A 17,372-nucleotide genomic window follows, 5' to 3' on the forward strand; every position below is an offset into this window, starting at 1 on the left:
GCATTTCTGCAAGAATGGTTTTTCAATTTGAAGACTTGTCACGATACATTCCAGCTGCTATTCCGTTCCCTCAGAGTTTCATTCCTGGCAAAATAGTGAAAATGTCTTGTCTGTAGTCTATAATAATCACATTCTCTTTTCATAACCCTCCTTGTATGAGTACCAGGCATTTGAAGGATAGCAGTCACTTACAAAAGCTACAATTTAAATTGGGGCAATACTTAAAAGTCTTGTGCTGTGTTTTGAATATTGAATGATGTACAGTATATGAAGGTGACAAACATTGCACTATTAATTTTTCTGGGGGTCTTGAGGAGCCCCTGCTGCAGCAAAGTTACCATCCATTTCAGACTATAGAGCACATCTTCATTGTTTTTTGTTGTTGTTGCTTTATGATGCAAAAAAAACATGATCTAACTGGCCTTAGGTTTTGTTCATGTCAATTGTCAATGCTTTGATTAAACATACCTTAATTTAGGAATATGAACCATGTGAGTGCAATATAAAATGTTGCACCTTCAAAATGGGACATATAATTTTGTTAAAATGCTGGAGGTAAGGGGAAGTCGCCTGCATTGGCCGGTTGGTAATCCATCCTCGAATACATACACCTTTATATTCCTTAGGCAGCCTTCATTCGATCTGCAGTGAAATCACTCCAGTGATGACTGGCTGGGCGTGGGCGCTACCCTGATAGATACTACACTGTAGGTTGCAAAAATTGCTAAGCATTGATTGAATTGTGCAAACATAGCAAGCACTTTAAGATTTGCCAAAACTAACACCAATGGTAAGAAAAGATGAAGAAAGGTGAATAGTAATGTAAAATATGGGCTGTTTGTTCAGTTGTACAAAAACCTTTTTCATTCTTACAAGTAGAAAGCTTGATTTGGGGGGCATGTCAAGCCTACAAGTGTAATAGCACTGGGCATATGGATGACATATCTTTACATCTTCCTTCATTTGAGTGCTTAGAGGCACAGGCATGGCGTTAAAATAAAAGTTATTACATCATACCAAATCTTCTAGTATATGAGTGCAGAGCATAGATGCTTTTCTTCTGTTGCTGTTATTCCAAGAAAGCCTGCCAAGCTAGGATTAATGAGAAATTAAATGATCACCTTCAGTTCAGTGTCCTCCTTCATTTATTTGAAAAGGACACATAAGGAAGGACCTTTGCACCTTTTCCTAACAGGAAGAAATGTGTTACATTTTATGTTGTGTCTGATCTATGGAGGGGGATTTACAGTTTATTGTCTGCCAAAAAACAAAGGTGCATAACACTTGTTATAGAGATGGCCATTTTCTAAATTCCACAAGATTTGTGGAATATATGTTTATTTGTATGTGATATGTAATAGCAGGAGTAGATTGCAGCTGATTTAACTGAGTGGGCACTGCACACATATGCCTGCAACTGTATAGACCATAGACCCAACATTTAAAAAAAAAAAAATCAAAATGAAAAAGCCCTTCCTACCTCCCCTTTAACTTCTGCAGGAAAACATGTATCTGTGACTTGTGCAAGTGTGTACTTAAATTAAATCATTCAATATGAAAAAGCGGCTTTTCTACTGTAAGTGAAATGAAGAGCAATCACAAAGGTAAGTATGAAGGAGAGACTGACAATCAACTTTATCATATGAGTAACGGGAGAAAAAAAGATACCATATCTTTTTGGATATGTATATGACAAATTCCAAATTATCTACAGAAATTGATCATAACATTAATTGAATTATAAGTATGTTTCTTTATTTTACTCAGATGTCTTTGATAAATATACAGGGAATAAATATGCATGTTTTACTTACGTAAAAATACTTGTACCATAATGTGAAAATACTATATTACAATTGTACAGTTACATTTTTATTTGAAAATAGTAAAAATATGCAAGCATCAGGAAAATATAGTTAAAGTATTAAAGTCAAAAGTACTTAAAGGAGAAAACCCTCATCTTTGAGATGCTGTTAACATTTTTAAAGGAATACTGACTGAAATGATTGTCAACCAACTCATAGTCAAATAATTGTAATTATTACAAACCCTCATTTTCAAGTGTTTATATATTATATATAAGTATTAGCTTTCAAATACATTTTGTAAAAAAAAAAGTGCAATATCTCCCTCTGAAATGTTGTTGAGTAGAAGTAGTCACATTAAACAAAAACAAAACACTCAGTACAACTTTGAACTTTATTTGTGTTTTGTAGCAAGACATAGTATAGAAAATAAGTACTTTAGTACAGTACTTGATACATTTCACCAGTGTAGTGACAACTAAACTAGACCAGATGGGACCGACATAATTTTCTGCCTCGACCAGCAGCTCCCAGTCTACTTCACTGTTAGATCATGGTTACATTCAACCTAATACAGCTCACACAATGTCACTGAACTTAAAACAACCAAACTGAATTTGCACATTGAAGAAAAAATAAAGGCTTTGAAAAAGCATTTAGTCCATCATGGTGGGAAAGAAAATGTACATAGATTTGATTGAGATTTGATGTGATAATTTGAGATGTGGCTGAGTTCTGGATGCTTTGATTTAAGATTACTGGAAGGTGGACATTGTTTAATAAGGAGTTGAGACCAGTGTTTAAACATTTACGATTCTGAGGGAGGATGACGGTGTGGGATCAAGGAGAGACAATAGCAATCTGGTATCAAAGGGGGCTGTATGTTTATTTGTTTTACACATTGTTATTTGTTTTATAATAGGAGTCTTGCTATGCTATACCGTATTGCATTAATGAACCTCAAAATGGGAGGCCAACTGTCAAAAGAGAGTAGGGGGACAGCGATAACCTGGGTTGGATAGGAAGCATGAGGAGGTTAGATTTTTTTAAGGATCAGGTGATGTTGTTGGCTTTTACTGGCAATAGTCATAACGTGACTGATAGTATAACATAAAGTCTGAGAAAATGTACGCAAGTCTAGATGCAGAAAGGATAATGTTCAAGTGGTGTAGGTGTTACCAGGATAAGTGAGCAGCTGAGAGAAGGGGCCTTCATGAGTTCAGTTATTAATATGTAATTGTGCTGGAGATTATAGTTGTAATCCAGTAGTTGGCAGTAATGCAGCATTTTGCAGGACGCCTTTATAACCCAGAGAAGAAGAACTACAACAACAACTAAAACTAGAATAGTGCGTTTTTGTGCAACTGTGTAGTTTGGAGACAGCCCCTAATGTCTCGTAGTCCGGGGTCCAGGTGAAGCCTTTTACCGGTAGCTATTCTCAAGTAAAATGATCTAGTAACTATTAGCTGATTTAACAACATATTTGGCATTTGCACTTATTTCTTTAAGAATACATTACCGTTTCGTTTGTGACTTTTTTAAACCGGTTGTACTGGTTTAACGCCTGAGACACTTTCCTCCCGTGGCTCGCACCCAGTCTATGCTCGCACCCAGTCTATGCTCGCACCCTAACCTCACGAATACATCTGTTCAGTCCGACATGAAAAGAAACGGCGCGTATAAGGTTTTGTCCGTATTGTCGTTTTTCGTCGTGCTGCTGTTTATGTTTCTATTTTGGTTTTTTATATTTTACTCAATTACTCTTGCACCATAAGAAAGACTCAAGAGGTACACACACTGACGTTAGCATATGCTACACTGTGAGGCTACTTACCCACAATGCACAGCTCTGTTGACAAGTCCCGCGATCACATGATCACCTCCACCAGGAAGTAAGGATTTCTGGTAAGTGCACACACCTCAGCGAGTTATAGTTTCATAGATGAATTCATGTTAAGCCAATGCATCTGGTTTGAGTTACAAGTATTTCGCATTGTGATTCGTGTCTTCATAGATAATCGTCGTGTGTAGAAAAAAACAAAAAACCCGTTAGAGCAGTTTAAGTTATCCCATCTTCTGCTTTCACTGGGTTCTGTTACAAACTGTGTAAAACTACAAATATATAATTTGTTTCTCAAGAGAAGATTACTTTAATGTGCTGGCAGTAGATTGCAATCAATAATGCCAGCTGCTACAGTTTAACAATAGCTATGTTTAGGGTTATAATATAACTGTCAAATCGAGTTAGCTTTACATGGGAAGTTCAAAATCACACATTCACCTACAAAGGCATTACAATGTATGCCACCCTACATCCTTATGCATCCTTGTCCTGTTGTGATTGATTTAAGCATTTATTTAGTTTTTTAATCAATAGTAAGAGATGCATGGCATAACAAAAGCCACCCTTTCTTAAAACCAATGCACTGGTTGAGACATATATTGTTTTTTTCAGTGCTATACCAATGGACTGTTTGCTGAATTGACTTAATTAGCTCACCATTTTATCTACACAAGTGAATGCATTTGCAGTTTACTTCACTGGGTTGTATATTAAAACTGCACTATCAGAAGTCAGGATTATAATATGTTCTTGTTTTGTGCATGTGTTAAGCCCGTTAGTTTCATCATCAAAGGGAAATGCAACCGTTCTGAAAGTTTGTTGAGGTCACAACAGCTTATAGAGCCTGCAACTATTTTATAACCTAAGACTGTTTAATTTCACAGATTGTCGTATTTGGCTGCTCAAACTGTTATTGAAGTGATGGCATCTGACACCAGTGAAGCAGCGTCCTCCACTCCAGACCTCAAGCTGCAGTTTGCTCCCTTCAGCAGCGCTCTGGAGGCCGGCTTCTGGCACCAGCTGACTCAGAAGAAACTCAACGACTATAGATTGGACGAAAGCCCCAAGTGTATCAAAGGATATTACTACAATGGTGAGTAATCAGATCAGTTTTCGATGACTTTTATCTGGCTGTTGTTTTTACTTTGACAATTTAAACAGTTCCGGAGGAATTTCGTAACCTGGATTAGTGAATTTTAAATAACAACTTTGAAAAATGGATGACTAATTTATTCACATTTCTGTCATATAGGTGACCCACTTGGTTTGCCCACTCGCCTGACATTGGAGTTCAGTGCATTTGAAGTGTAAGTATGATGAAGTATAGTGCGTATAAACCATGTAAGCTGTATCCTAACCCTAAGTTTAATGAATGTTTCAAATGTAAGTAAAAGTAATAAAAAAATAAAAGTTTTAAACACAATTTTGAACCTGCTACCACTCTCCAATTGACTGATGCCTATTTTAATTGAGTTGACAACAAGTTATTTAAGCTATGAATGGTTTCTCATGCTTTTTCTTTCATATATCATTTTTAACTCTGCAATTGGTTCAGAAATAAATACACGTTTGCCTTCATCATTTCAAGTCAAAATTGAATTTAGGTCAAATTATTCAATCTAATATCTTTTTAGCTTTCATAAAAGTTGAGTAACGTTTTTATTGGTACAGAATTATGAATTGGTCTCAATTTTGGGTCCAAATCTATTTGGAACAGCTCTCCCCTTCCTGTCAATTGAAAACCTTAAATGAAGCTATATGTAGCATGTCAAAACAAACTTGTACAGTTAGTACTAACAATTTAATGCAAATATTCTGATGTGTTTTCCTGTCAGGGACAGTCCCACACCAGCCCGTTGCTGTCCAACTGTTGGAACGCTGTATAACACCAACACACTCGATGCCTTTAAGACCTCCGATAAGAAGGCTCTGCTGGAGAAAGAGGCCAAGGAGGTAAAAGAAAAACATTGGGATTTTCACCCAGACATTCGCATACCAACATCTGTTAAGGAATTTTGGTAAAATAAAGACTAAATCACTAAGTTGTGCATTTGTTTACTTCCTTTTGCTTTGTAGATATGGGATGCTATACAGTCCGGGGCTGCGTTGAAGGACCCGTCCATCCTCTGCAAATTCATCCTGCTGACCTTTGCAGTTAGTATAAACAGCATCTTATACATGTTTTGTTTTATATATTAATTACTTTGTGTTTGACTCTTTTAGCCATTATTTTTATTTCTTTTTTTTCCTCTAGGATTTGAAGAAGTACCACTTCTACTACTGGTTCTGCTTCCCTGCTCTTTGTTTCCCAGAGGGAATAAAGATTGTGAAACAGCCCTCTGCCCTAGAACAAGTTTTCTCAGCAAAACAGGTTTGCCTTTTTTAAAGATCGTTATACAATAACGGGAATGAACATTATCTCGTATTTTATCTTCCTCTTTTCTGAAATTGTAAAATATTTTCAAAAAAATGTTCTTGACATAACACGCACAAATGTTGATGCTCTTTACAAATTATAGATCTAATGTGTGCACTACTGTATAGTTAGGAGTTAATACTGTTGGCTGTTTTCCATAGAATACAAAAAGAAAAACATGTTGGCCCTGAAATTCCAATATTATTTCCACTTGTCCAATTTTTTGACCAAATACCGCACGATATTGCTAAAAAACTTTCTTAAGAAAATGAAATGGAGGCAGCTCCTAACAGTCTTGTTTAAATCTGCTTGGTCTGTCTAATAGTGTGTGGGTTATAGAATAGTATAATGAAGTGAAATGAATGCTATTTCTCAGGTCAGTGGATCCAAGAAGTGAAAAGCCTCATTAAGAAAGTATTAGAATGACTCATGAACAGCATGACTCCAACTGCAAGAGTCTGGTATACAGTACATGGGTAGAAACACCAAACAGTTACAGTGTATGTGTTCACTAAAGCTCTTACCAAAGCCATGGCTGCCGTGTAATGAGAGCTATAATATCCTTTAAACCATGCTTTACTTTATATTACCAGTCAAATATGTCAGAATGTATGCTTTAGGAAATTATAATTATTTTGGTACTGCAGTGCCAGGTTCAGTGTAGATAAGTTCTTACCTGTTCCTGCTGCTTGGCTGACAATAAATGTCTAACCCCTGAGGTGGGGGGCAGCTGTGGTCTTGATAGTCATTATGATTGCCATTCAAAAGCTCTCTCTCTATATGCATGTCAGTGTTTCCCCTAGGTTTACTGCTTTGGGGGGGGGCGCTGCCTGAGCGGGGTGGGGGGGGGGGTGGCGGCGGCATTGGGATATATATTTTTTAAATCCTCTGGAGCAGACGGAGGCGCTGTGGATTATTGTTATTGATTAATGCATCAGCGTTTCTTAGGGTCAAAAACACTAAACTCACAACTTAAAATGAAAGCGTTTAGTTTATTTAATAAAAGAGCACATGTTCAATGTGAAAAGTGACAGTAGACAGTAACAACATTTTTTTTAAACACCTTGAATTTCAGGGGGGGCGCGGGGCTCCGTTGGCGCCAACGCGTCGGAGCCCCGCGCCCCCCTCCAAGACAATGGTAGGGGAAACACTGCATGTACAGCACCGATCTTTTACTTTTAGCTGACTGCCTATGCTCTGTCTCAGATCACAGCCTTGCAGGATGCCTATGACTCAATGTGTATCAAAAAAGAGACCACTGCAGTGCCTTACTTCCTAATGAAGTACACAGAAGACACGGTTCAGATGGCTGCACTCAGTGACTGGGACACGTTCTTCACTGATACTAAGAAGGTACTACTTCATTTTGTGTTGTGGATAAATATTTTATGCAAGAGTATAATTTTTTTTATATAGGGAACATTTTTCCCAGCTTTCAAAGATTTCTGCTCTGTTGGATTGTTTTATACAGTACTTTATTTGACTGTATTTGTACAACACTCTCTCTCTCTCACTCACACACACACACACACACACACACACACACACACACACACACACACACACACACACACACACACACACACACACACACACACACACACACACACACACACACACACACACACACACACACACACACACACACACACACACACACACACACACACAGAATCCCTATTTGGTAAAGTAAACACACCTTGTTTGTTTTTTCTAGGTTACTGTGGGTGTCTACGATCCGTGTACTCTGTCTCAACATCCGGGCTGGCCTTTGAGAAATCTGCTGGTCCTATTAGCTTACCAATGGTAATTCCCTTCCTTCTTGTGTGTGTGTTTTTTATGCTGGTAAAAGAAGAGGAAGTTCTCTAAAGGATTTTCTTTTTTTATAAACACATGCGGAGTGTTTTTCTGATTACATCAACTATTTTATTTAGGCACAACGCCACAGAAAGACAGGAAATGCCTGCTTAACTAATTTCCTGACTCTCAAGTGTAGGAAGCTGGTCTGATTTAAAATGTTGATCTTCCAAAGTGAATGGCGATACTTGCATAGCTTTGTATCATTACAGAAAACTAAAATAACAGCTTCACTGGCACACTTATTCCTAACAGTGTTGTTGTTAGAGTTTCACAGTTACTGTATGAGAATAATTAAAGCTGTATGATTCTGATGGTCCATTTTGCGCAATATCTTGTTGTTGCTAAGTCATAGTTTTAAAACAAAAGTAATTCTTTCCAGACTATTCTTTTGTGAAATGTTTAACCTTGCCTTTAGACATTTCAACATGACATGTCTAAAGGCAAGGTTAAACATTTCACAAAAACTATTTTATCCACCCAAATATTAAGAATATTACTCAAAGATGGACAACTACATAGAACATTACAGCACATACATGTATGTACGTTACCAAGGCTTTGTGCTTGTGATCATTGCAACAAGTAGTTGATCAAATGGCTACCTTGTTAACACATGCCAGACCGATATATGACACATACAGTAGCACACGGCAGCTGCTGTCAATGGACACCATACTGTAGGCTTCCTAGTGGAAACACACAAACATAACATGCAATATGCATGGCATGGGAAGGCCATGCATTTTGGGATTCTTGAAACTCCTGATACTCACAAAGTATTTAGCCACTTAATGCTACACATTTTCTAAAATATTTGTTTCTATCAACTGAAGTTGTTATAAATGTTTCTGTCTGAACCACTGTTGTTTTGAAAGCAGGAGTGGTCTAGTAGCAGGAGTCTGAGAGGGCATTTTGTACAAATCCAGCAGAACACACATGCGCCATCTTGTTTTGTGAACAGGAGTAACAGATTTTAATGCATTCTGTTACAGCTCATAAATTACTACAGTTGTTTACAGACTCAAGTGGTCGTGCACATGATGGTGGTATGTGGAAGCTTGTGTGGGCTTTGCAAAGCAATATATTTTTACTGAAGTATTTACAGAGAAGAAATGTGAGCACACCACGGATGAGTGAGTGCAAGTGCTTGGATCAAATGTTTTAAGTAATACATCTAAGAAAGGAATGTCTGAGCATTTCTTAAAATGTGTACACAGATGATTTAAACCAAATGGCATGCACTGTTGGTGTCATGCAGGCATTTTAATATCGTACTTTATTATAACTTTTGCAATTGAGAGTTTATTTTGTGCAATGTTTTCTCAAGGTAATTCTGTAGTTTAAAGGCTGCATGAAAGAAAAATCGAAAATTGGTCAAATTGCATCTGAGATTGTAAGAAAGTATTTGAAAAGACAGATGCAATATTAGGAAAGTAAAACTGAAATTGTTCTGTTCGCCAATGGTGGGATCACTTAGACATCTAAAATACCCAACATGGTATTCTGTTTGTTACAAATGATGCGGCCTACTTGCATATATAATTTATTGTTGATTTATACAAGGCTTTCCTTAAAGGGTTTATTGCCCATCACATCTCATATTATCATTTGAGACAGTTCCTTATGTTGTTGCAAAACGTATTATATCTGCTTCTCTAGATATTTTTAGCCATCTATGACAAATCAATTATATCTCATTAGTGTCCTCTATTTCCAATAAATGCTGTGCTGTGCTTTTTTGTTATTAAGCATGTTTCTTTCCTAAACCCTGGATTAACATCATTTATTTTTTCCGGTTTATAAGTGGAAAACAATCTTAATGCGCTTTACAGAGTTAGACATGCACACCGACAGACAAAAAGTAAAGGACCAACTAAATACATTTTCAAAAAAAATGTTCATTCTTTAAATGTCCAATTGATATACAACAGAAGAGTATGTCACAATGTGATAACTATGATGTATTTCTAATCTTAAACAAGAACAAACTAGATATATCTCCAGATTGATCTTGAATATGTCTACACTACTTGATCATATAGCATCATCAGCTGAGGTTGACAATAAATGATCAGTCGCTTCACATTTCATGACTGCCATTTCAATGAAGTTAAAACATGTCCATCATTTTTTTGCTTAGGGAGTTTAGTTTTTCCTGGCACTTGTGTTGCTTTGTTAGTGATATTTTTTATTGCATAATTATTTTTCATTTAAACAAGGAACTCCCAGTGGGAGCAGTTTAGCAATAGTATGCCTTGATACCGGTAGCTTATCAGCAGCAAATACAGATAAGCGCTTGTGCTCCGTATTGAGCTGCAGATTTGATCAAATACAAACTTCATCAATCTTTTTTCTGTCAGTGTTAAACATAAACTGTTGATGCTGGCTGAGGTGGGTGAAGAAAGAATTATAATGTAGCCGCAAAGTCTCGCTTATTCAGTCTTTCCGCTGCAGTCTGATTGTGTAATGTGACTGTGGTCATTTAGTACCATATTAGGGGAAATGTGTTGTGTGGATTTGTGTTGATCATATGTGTGTGAGTGCTCAGTTATCAGTGGTGTGTCTTGCATTAGCAAGGGGAAACAGCATATTCAGTTATTAAGTTGTTTTTGTGAGATTTTTCTCATTTCTTGTTTACACGATAACTTCTAATTTGTGCATGCTGTTTTTTTACCGTTCTTTTACTTTAGCATATCCCTTATTTTTGTTTGTTTGTGTGTTTTTCAGGGGCTCTAAGCTGGACACAGTGGAGGTGCTGTGTTTCAGGGACAGAACTCTGCAGGGCAGCCGTTCCATTCAGCACAGTGTCATCTTCCAGATAAAACTACCTGAGTTTCCCCTCAACTCAGGTAATTGTATTTCTTTAATGTTTGTGTGGTTTTATCCGTAGCAATGAATGTTTATTGCCAAGAAGATAATCACCCTAATTTACCAAAGTTACTAATTTATTTTCAGGTAAAAATCCTTTTTATCAAACAAAGCCCTGATTTCAATTTCACACTGCTCTACATTTCATCTAATGAACACATCTTTACATCAAGAAAATGATTCCGGGAATTACGTTTCCGCCTGTTTGCACTTTTCTGTTTGTATCCCTTCAACTCTGGATGGTAGCCACATTTAGGGATGTTTCACTGGCTGCTGCTGTAGGGTACAGACTTAGGCATGGCATATCCCCCAGAGTAAAGCCAAAACATCTCGAGCGCCCCCTGGTGGCTGGCTGTTAGTTTAGGGAGCGCTTGATTTGACATGCAGCAGGTTTTCTATAGATAGAGCATGCATGTTAAATTCACTGTCACAATAACATGAATATACTTGTCAAATGCCGTGATCACAATGAATGTTTAATTATTGTGCAGCCCTAATCCGTCCATACTATGCTTCTGTGTTCTTCATAGCTTATTTTGCACTGACACTTTTTGCATCCTTTTGAAACCACACTAATCTCACACTGCCTTTCTAGTATTCCTTTATCCTGTGAATAAGGCATGAACGTAATTTTAAATGGTAATAGCAGCAAAGAGGGTGGAGGTTGTTGAGATCAGACGGCGTGTCTTTGTATACTTCGGTCTACCTCTTCAACACAGCGTTGCCTTTAATTGACTCACTGAGGACGTATTCATCCTACAACAACATTATTCAGCCTTATTGTTTGATTGTGCATGGACAGATTTGGTATTGTTTCCAAATGGCTTAATAAGGATACCTCAGACACAACATGGTCAGTACTTGCCACGACCAAAAGTGGCTTACTATTTGGCAAGATTAAATACATTTCAAGTTAATTTACATTCACAATCCCATATGGTATAATTCAACACTATTTAATTTGTACAATCACACAGTAGAGAGAAATAAATTCTCATTCGCCCTCTTACTGTTGAAATGCTGTCAATGCTTTTTTTAAATGAACTTTTCCTACTTGAAAAATAATCTTCAAAGATGACAGAATAACAAGACACACAGCCGTGACATATTCTTTAAGTGTTTTCAGATAACACAGGCATAAATGTCAGGGCTGCACTAATCAAAACTTGAAAAAGAAAACAAACATTTTAGCAATTTTGTAATGTGGGCGATTATGGTTTTTCTTTTGTTTAAAACTGTCTCCACAACTCTCACTGTGTAATAGGTAACGTTATGCCTAATCAACTTGATCAATGTTCTGTTTTCACAGCGTGTCCCAAGAGCGTAGGTTGGGAGAAGAACCCAAAGGGGGCCATGGGTCCAAGGATGGTCAACCTCAGCGAATGCATGGACCCTAAAAGGTAATAACTACAAACAAAGAAATGTGTGAAAGGTGCAACAAAATGGACACTCATTACTTTGTGAACAAATGTCTTCCTTGGCTCTCTCCAGGCTTGCAGAGTCCTCAGTGGACCTGAACCTGAAGCTGATGAGATGGAGGCTGGTTCCTACCCTGGACCTGGACAAGGTGGTCTCCACAAAGTGCCTCCTGCTGGGGGCCGGGACTCTGGGCTGCAATGTAGCCAGGGCTCTCATGGTAAGAGTGGGAGGATAAAACTCAGATATATAGATTTTTGGATTCAAGCATGCAGGAATTTGACTGTGTGTTTCTAGAGCTGTGTTTGCTATGCTTTCTATGTGACATACTCATCAGAATCAATGCAATGGTGCAAATGAATGTCTGTGGTTATACCTGCAGATTGGAGTTTTACAGAAATGTTTTGTCGCTTGAATATTCTACCCTCCACAAAACTCCTCCAGAGTCTATTTTCAGCGAGCTAGCTCGACCTGAACCAAATAAATAGGATTGTATTGGATGACTAACTCTGAAAGACTTTTTTATTTCTCCCAGAATCTGTAAAAGTGAACACGATTTAAGTGGCAGCCTAACTTGTTGGAATAAAACAAAATCTCTTTAAAGATCAAAACATTCCTAACTAAAAAAACAACATTTTCAGATGATGTACGTCCACGTCACTTTAATAGACTCCACTATCAAAAATACAAAGACAACTATAATATATTGCTTTCAAGACTGCACCGGAAAAATAAGCAACATTTTTCTTTTTGTGCTCTCACTCTTCTGTTCTGAGGGCACTTATTATTACCCTCTGTCACTCAATGTGAACATGATGAATACCCTGGTGCAACTTAATTGATATGGTGGCGAGACCTTGTAACAATAGAGAGTGATTTTAATCAGAAAGCTAGAATAATTTCACACTGATGTATTCATTATTCCAAAATGAATGGAAGCATTCATTTCTAAATGCACACTGAGAACATAACCTACCGCTCATTGTCACTGAAGCTGCTAACAAAGTGTCAATAAATAGAGGTTCAAAATGATGTGATTAAAATATGAATGTTTTTTTCTCCAGGGATGGGGAGTGAGACACATCACATTTGTAGACAACGCGAATATTTCATACTCCAATCCAGTCCGGCAGCCGCTCTATGAGTTTGAGGACTGCCTCGGAGGAGGGAAGTCCAAAGCCCTTGCAGCTGTGGACCGCCTCACCAAGATCTTTCCTGGTGTGGTGAGTACTTGAAGTCAAATACTAATGGCCAGGCTGTGGAGTATGATCTCACATCATGTGGGGATCAATCATCCAAAATCCTACCAATCTGTCCTTGTTGGTTTAATACCTACATTTGACAAGTGCTATGTTTCTATTTTTTGAATTTGTTGCAACAGCTCCTTTTATATATATATCAGCATTGCCATTATAACAATCAAAATGTTGGTTGGGCTTATAATCCAATTCCCATATAATCATATTCCTTTTTGATTAGTCATGGCTGTGATGTGCTCCTCGTATATTAATGCTGCATCTCATTCGTTTGTTGATTAATGAGTGGGTTCTCTGGGGGAGATGTTTTGCTACATTACTAATTGAAAAAACAGCCAAACACTCGAAACAGGGCTCCGTTTTAGTGCAAAACCATGAACTTATTAAGCTACTTGTAGAAACAATGACGGATGCATATTTATGATGTGAATCATGGGAACATTTGTGTGATGATGCATTCATGTTTATCAGAAGATGTAGGCAGTTCATAAGAGGTTGATTCGCTTGAATTTGGCCTGCACTCAAATGTTATGTCATTCTGTGATTCAGTAAACCATTTGCTCAGTTGGAACAGCTTCTTGTGTAGCAGTTATTACACATGTTGATACTCTCGTACTTTGTTTAAATACACTTTGCCAAATACTTCTATACTTCTACTGAAGTATATTTTTTCATCCAGAAATGGTACCTGGCATTGAGTATATTTAAAGGAGTGTATTGTTACTGCTAATACGCTAATGTAAATGATCTAAGTTCTCTTTCCCATACTGTTGCAATACCAGGAGGTGTTCCTGATATTATATATTGCCATACATTCAGTCAGCAGTTTTAGTTTTTTATAATGTTTTGAAGCATCACTTTGAAGTGTTGCAAACTCAAGCATTTGGTATGCAATGTAGAGCTCAGTCTGAGGAACTGAACGTCTTAACTCTGAGGCGCCTTGTGCCAGTCAAGCAGACGGCAGTTAGAAAACACCTGGTTAGTCTTTATGTGAAAGCACTTGGAGACTCACTCACTGTCTGACCGGTAAACTATTATCGGATTTCCCTTGACCTTAGAAAGACTAAAGCCTCATATAAAAGTTGTACACCCTGCAGACTGTGAAATCTCTGTAATAGGTTGTTCCTGAACATGATACAATGGGTCTGGATAATAGTCAGCAACAAGAATATGTCTTATGTCTTCCTTACGGCCCATTTACACACACGCACAAATATTTGGCATGTCATCAAATCTATATCCCTGCCACTTTGCTGCCCTTGTAATTTGTTCCTCTCCTTTTCCTCCGGGAATGACATGACGTGAAGAACAGAAGGTTTAACACTTGATTGATGGCTCACCTTCATGATGTTTGTCTCGACAGTTCGTTTGTCCACAGGCAATACAAGCTGCACCCATACCTGCCCTTCTATTTGTGTGTGTGTGTGTGTGTGTGTGTGTGTTGTGTGTGTGTGTGTGTGTGTGTGTGTGTGTGTGTGGTGTGTGTGTGTGTGTGTGTGTGTGTGTGTGTGTGTGTGTGGTGTGTGTGTGTGGTGTGTGTGTGTGTGTCTCTCTCTCTCTCTCTCATCTCCTCTCTCTCTCTCTCTCTCTCCTCTCTCTCTCTCTTCTCTCTCTCTCTCTCTCTCTCTCTCTCTCTCTCTCTCTCTCTCTCTCTCTCTCTCTCTCTTCATCTCTCCTCTCTCTCTCTCTCTCTCCTCTTCTCTCTCTCTCTCTCTCTCTCTCTCTCTCTCTCTCTCTCTCTCTCTCTCTCTCTTCCTGCCTTGTTTTGCTACAAACACAGTGGCACCAGGGGCCTATGCTACGAACCTGGTTCAACCTAACCTGGATATGTTTGAGTTAGCCGGTTGGCCTAATCCAAAACATACGCGCTCTCGCTAAACTGTACTACGACGCTGGTTATCAAGTGGATCGCTCAAGCCAGCCGTGTCCTATCTAGTTAGGTGCGCGTTCACATGAAAGGGGTGGTATTTGGAGCATTCGACCAATCACAAACATGGAGAAGCGCACTGACAGCGCAGCGTCATACTTCCTGAATGAAAAGTGAACTTTAATACTAGTCAAAAATGAAGAAGTTAAACTTTAAACATCCATGACTTAAACACTTGATCCAGGATCAAAGCCTCAGAGCTGCACCTGCAAGGTGAATACAGCTGGCAAAAGAAAAAGTGTTTGAATGCGTACATTAACAGGTTTATGATATCACTGCCCCGTCTAAAACACGATCTGACTTCAATTACATTTGTCTCGAGTGTTTCGTCAACTTATGTGTTGCTTAAAATAATACTTCTGCATACAGTATGTGAGACTGTGAGTGTTGCACGGCCAGATACGGCTCAGCTGACTCAGATAAGGAGATATGTGATACATTATGAAGTGATATGCCGCGGACTGTACTTAATGTACTCTGATCCGGTTACTTATGTTGTGGCCGATATTTAAGTAAGCTTTCTTAACGCTAATGTTATAATAGTCAGATTGCTCTGAAGATGGGAGGTGATATTGTATTAATGTTCACGTTCACACAGTCGGTGATTTTTGCCGGCCGTCTTTCCTGCGACGGCAGTTTTTCTGTATTTCCTTTCTCCTGTAATATGACTTGATCGCTTTAAACTCCGCACACTGAGCTCTGATTGGTCAGCAGGCGGTGCTTTCACTGAGTTGAGCTCTTAGCCTGCAACCTAACCTGGTCCCGACCAGGTTAGCTGCTTAGCATATATTACCATGGAGATCTAGCCTGCTAAAAAGAGAACCAGCTTCGGATGACCGGAAAGCCGGAGTTTTCCCTGAATTTAGCCGGCTAAGCGAAAATCCTGCTTCGCAGTATACCCCCCAGGTGTGAAAGAAAGATACAAATATAGACTCTGATAGCAGACAGCACCGATTGAACCGAGAGGTGTCTGTTCACACAAGGTCACAATGTTGAAAAGGTCGTAAGCAGATTTAATATTTTGTCTGCGGACAAATACTAATACCTGACATTTAAAGGGTATTTTGTCGTGTTGGCACCAACCCCTTTTTTCTTCTTTACATTTGATCAACAGTGAGGTCAGAGCTGGTTGAAGTATCAACAGTGGCATTGTTGGATTATCATTGAGTGTTTTTTCTCCTTGGAGGGAGATATTTTTCCACAATGGGAATCATTTTTTGTTTTATTTGTTTGACTTGAAGTGTTTGTAGTGGAACTATGAATATGATTAACATCACTCTACAACAAACTACCTCCGCAATGCTTAGCAACACTTGCGTCAGAGTGCAATGTAAATTCCAGCCCGAGTTAACACTCCCACTCTTGACACATTTACAGCGAAGGCAGTGTGTAAATTCCTCTGATTCGGTAAAAGTGGCATTCCTTCTTGTTAAGATCTCACACCTCGTCTTTGCCCTTTTCTCTCCCTCTCTTCACTGTTCATTTACTCTTGACATTTAGTTTGCTTTGATGTCATTCCTGCAATCCCTGGAGATAGTTATATATATATATATATATATATATATATATATATATATATATATATATATATATATTGAGGTTTGGCAATTGACAATAAAAGTCATTTCAGATTTCTTGTGGAGCTTGAAGTGGAGATTCAAGGTTTCCTTTTATACTTTCCCATCGACTTATACAGGAGAGTACATGTATGTGGACTCAGGTGTGCTGTGGCCACGAGGTGAAGAACTATTCCCCAGAGGGACAGTTCAGTGACTGCACCTGCTCTGCCATCACGTATCTGTCTAGACTAGCATCTCACTCAGCAGAGGCACATCAAAGGACCATTTTGGCTCTGCTCACTTTTTAGCTTCTGACTTGCTCACTAACGGCAGCTGATCCATTTTCTTTCCATAAAAAGACCCTATAGGACATCAAATGTTGAAGTACATTTTTGACACAATGTAGGTTTTATTTGTTTTGA

General features: G+C 38.3%; 1 protein-coding gene across 3 annotated transcripts in view; it reads left to right on the forward strand.

The window, feature by feature from the left end:
• Positions 1-2,304: 2,304 nt before the first annotated feature.
• atg7 (ATG7 autophagy related 7 homolog (S. cerevisiae)) overlaps positions 2,305-17,372 on the forward strand; it is a 59,973-nt gene continuing 44,905 nt past the window's right edge. The window contains exons 1-12 of one of the 3 annotated variants that reach the window (XM_034083191.2): positions 2,305-3,710; positions 4,533-4,741; positions 4,901-4,955; positions 5,484-5,601; positions 5,725-5,802; positions 5,903-6,019; positions 7,271-7,417; positions 7,782-7,870; positions 10,652-10,773; positions 12,102-12,192; positions 12,284-12,428; positions 13,273-13,431. In XM_034083191.2, the coding sequence (XP_033939082.1) occupies positions 4,570-4,741; positions 4,901-4,955; positions 5,484-5,601; positions 5,725-5,802; positions 5,903-6,019; positions 7,271-7,417; positions 7,782-7,870; positions 10,652-10,773; positions 12,102-12,192; positions 12,284-12,428; positions 13,273-13,431 (1,293 nt within the window). In that variant the 5' untranslated portion in view covers positions 2,305-3,710; positions 4,533-4,569. The remainder of the gene's footprint in view (positions 3,711-4,532; positions 4,742-4,900; positions 4,956-5,483; positions 5,602-5,724; positions 5,803-5,902; positions 6,020-7,270; positions 7,418-7,781; positions 7,871-10,651; positions 10,774-12,101; positions 12,193-12,283; positions 12,429-13,272; positions 13,432-17,372) is intronic. The other 2 variants (XR_004552173.2, XM_034083193.2) reach the window with 2 other exon arrangements.

The sequence above is a fragment of the Pseudochaenichthys georgianus genome, chromosome 5 (assembly GCF_902827115.2).
Source record: "Pseudochaenichthys georgianus chromosome 5, fPseGeo1.2, whole genome shotgun sequence".
Lineage (NCBI taxonomy): Eukaryota > Metazoa > Chordata > Actinopteri > Perciformes > Channichthyidae > Pseudochaenichthys > Pseudochaenichthys georgianus.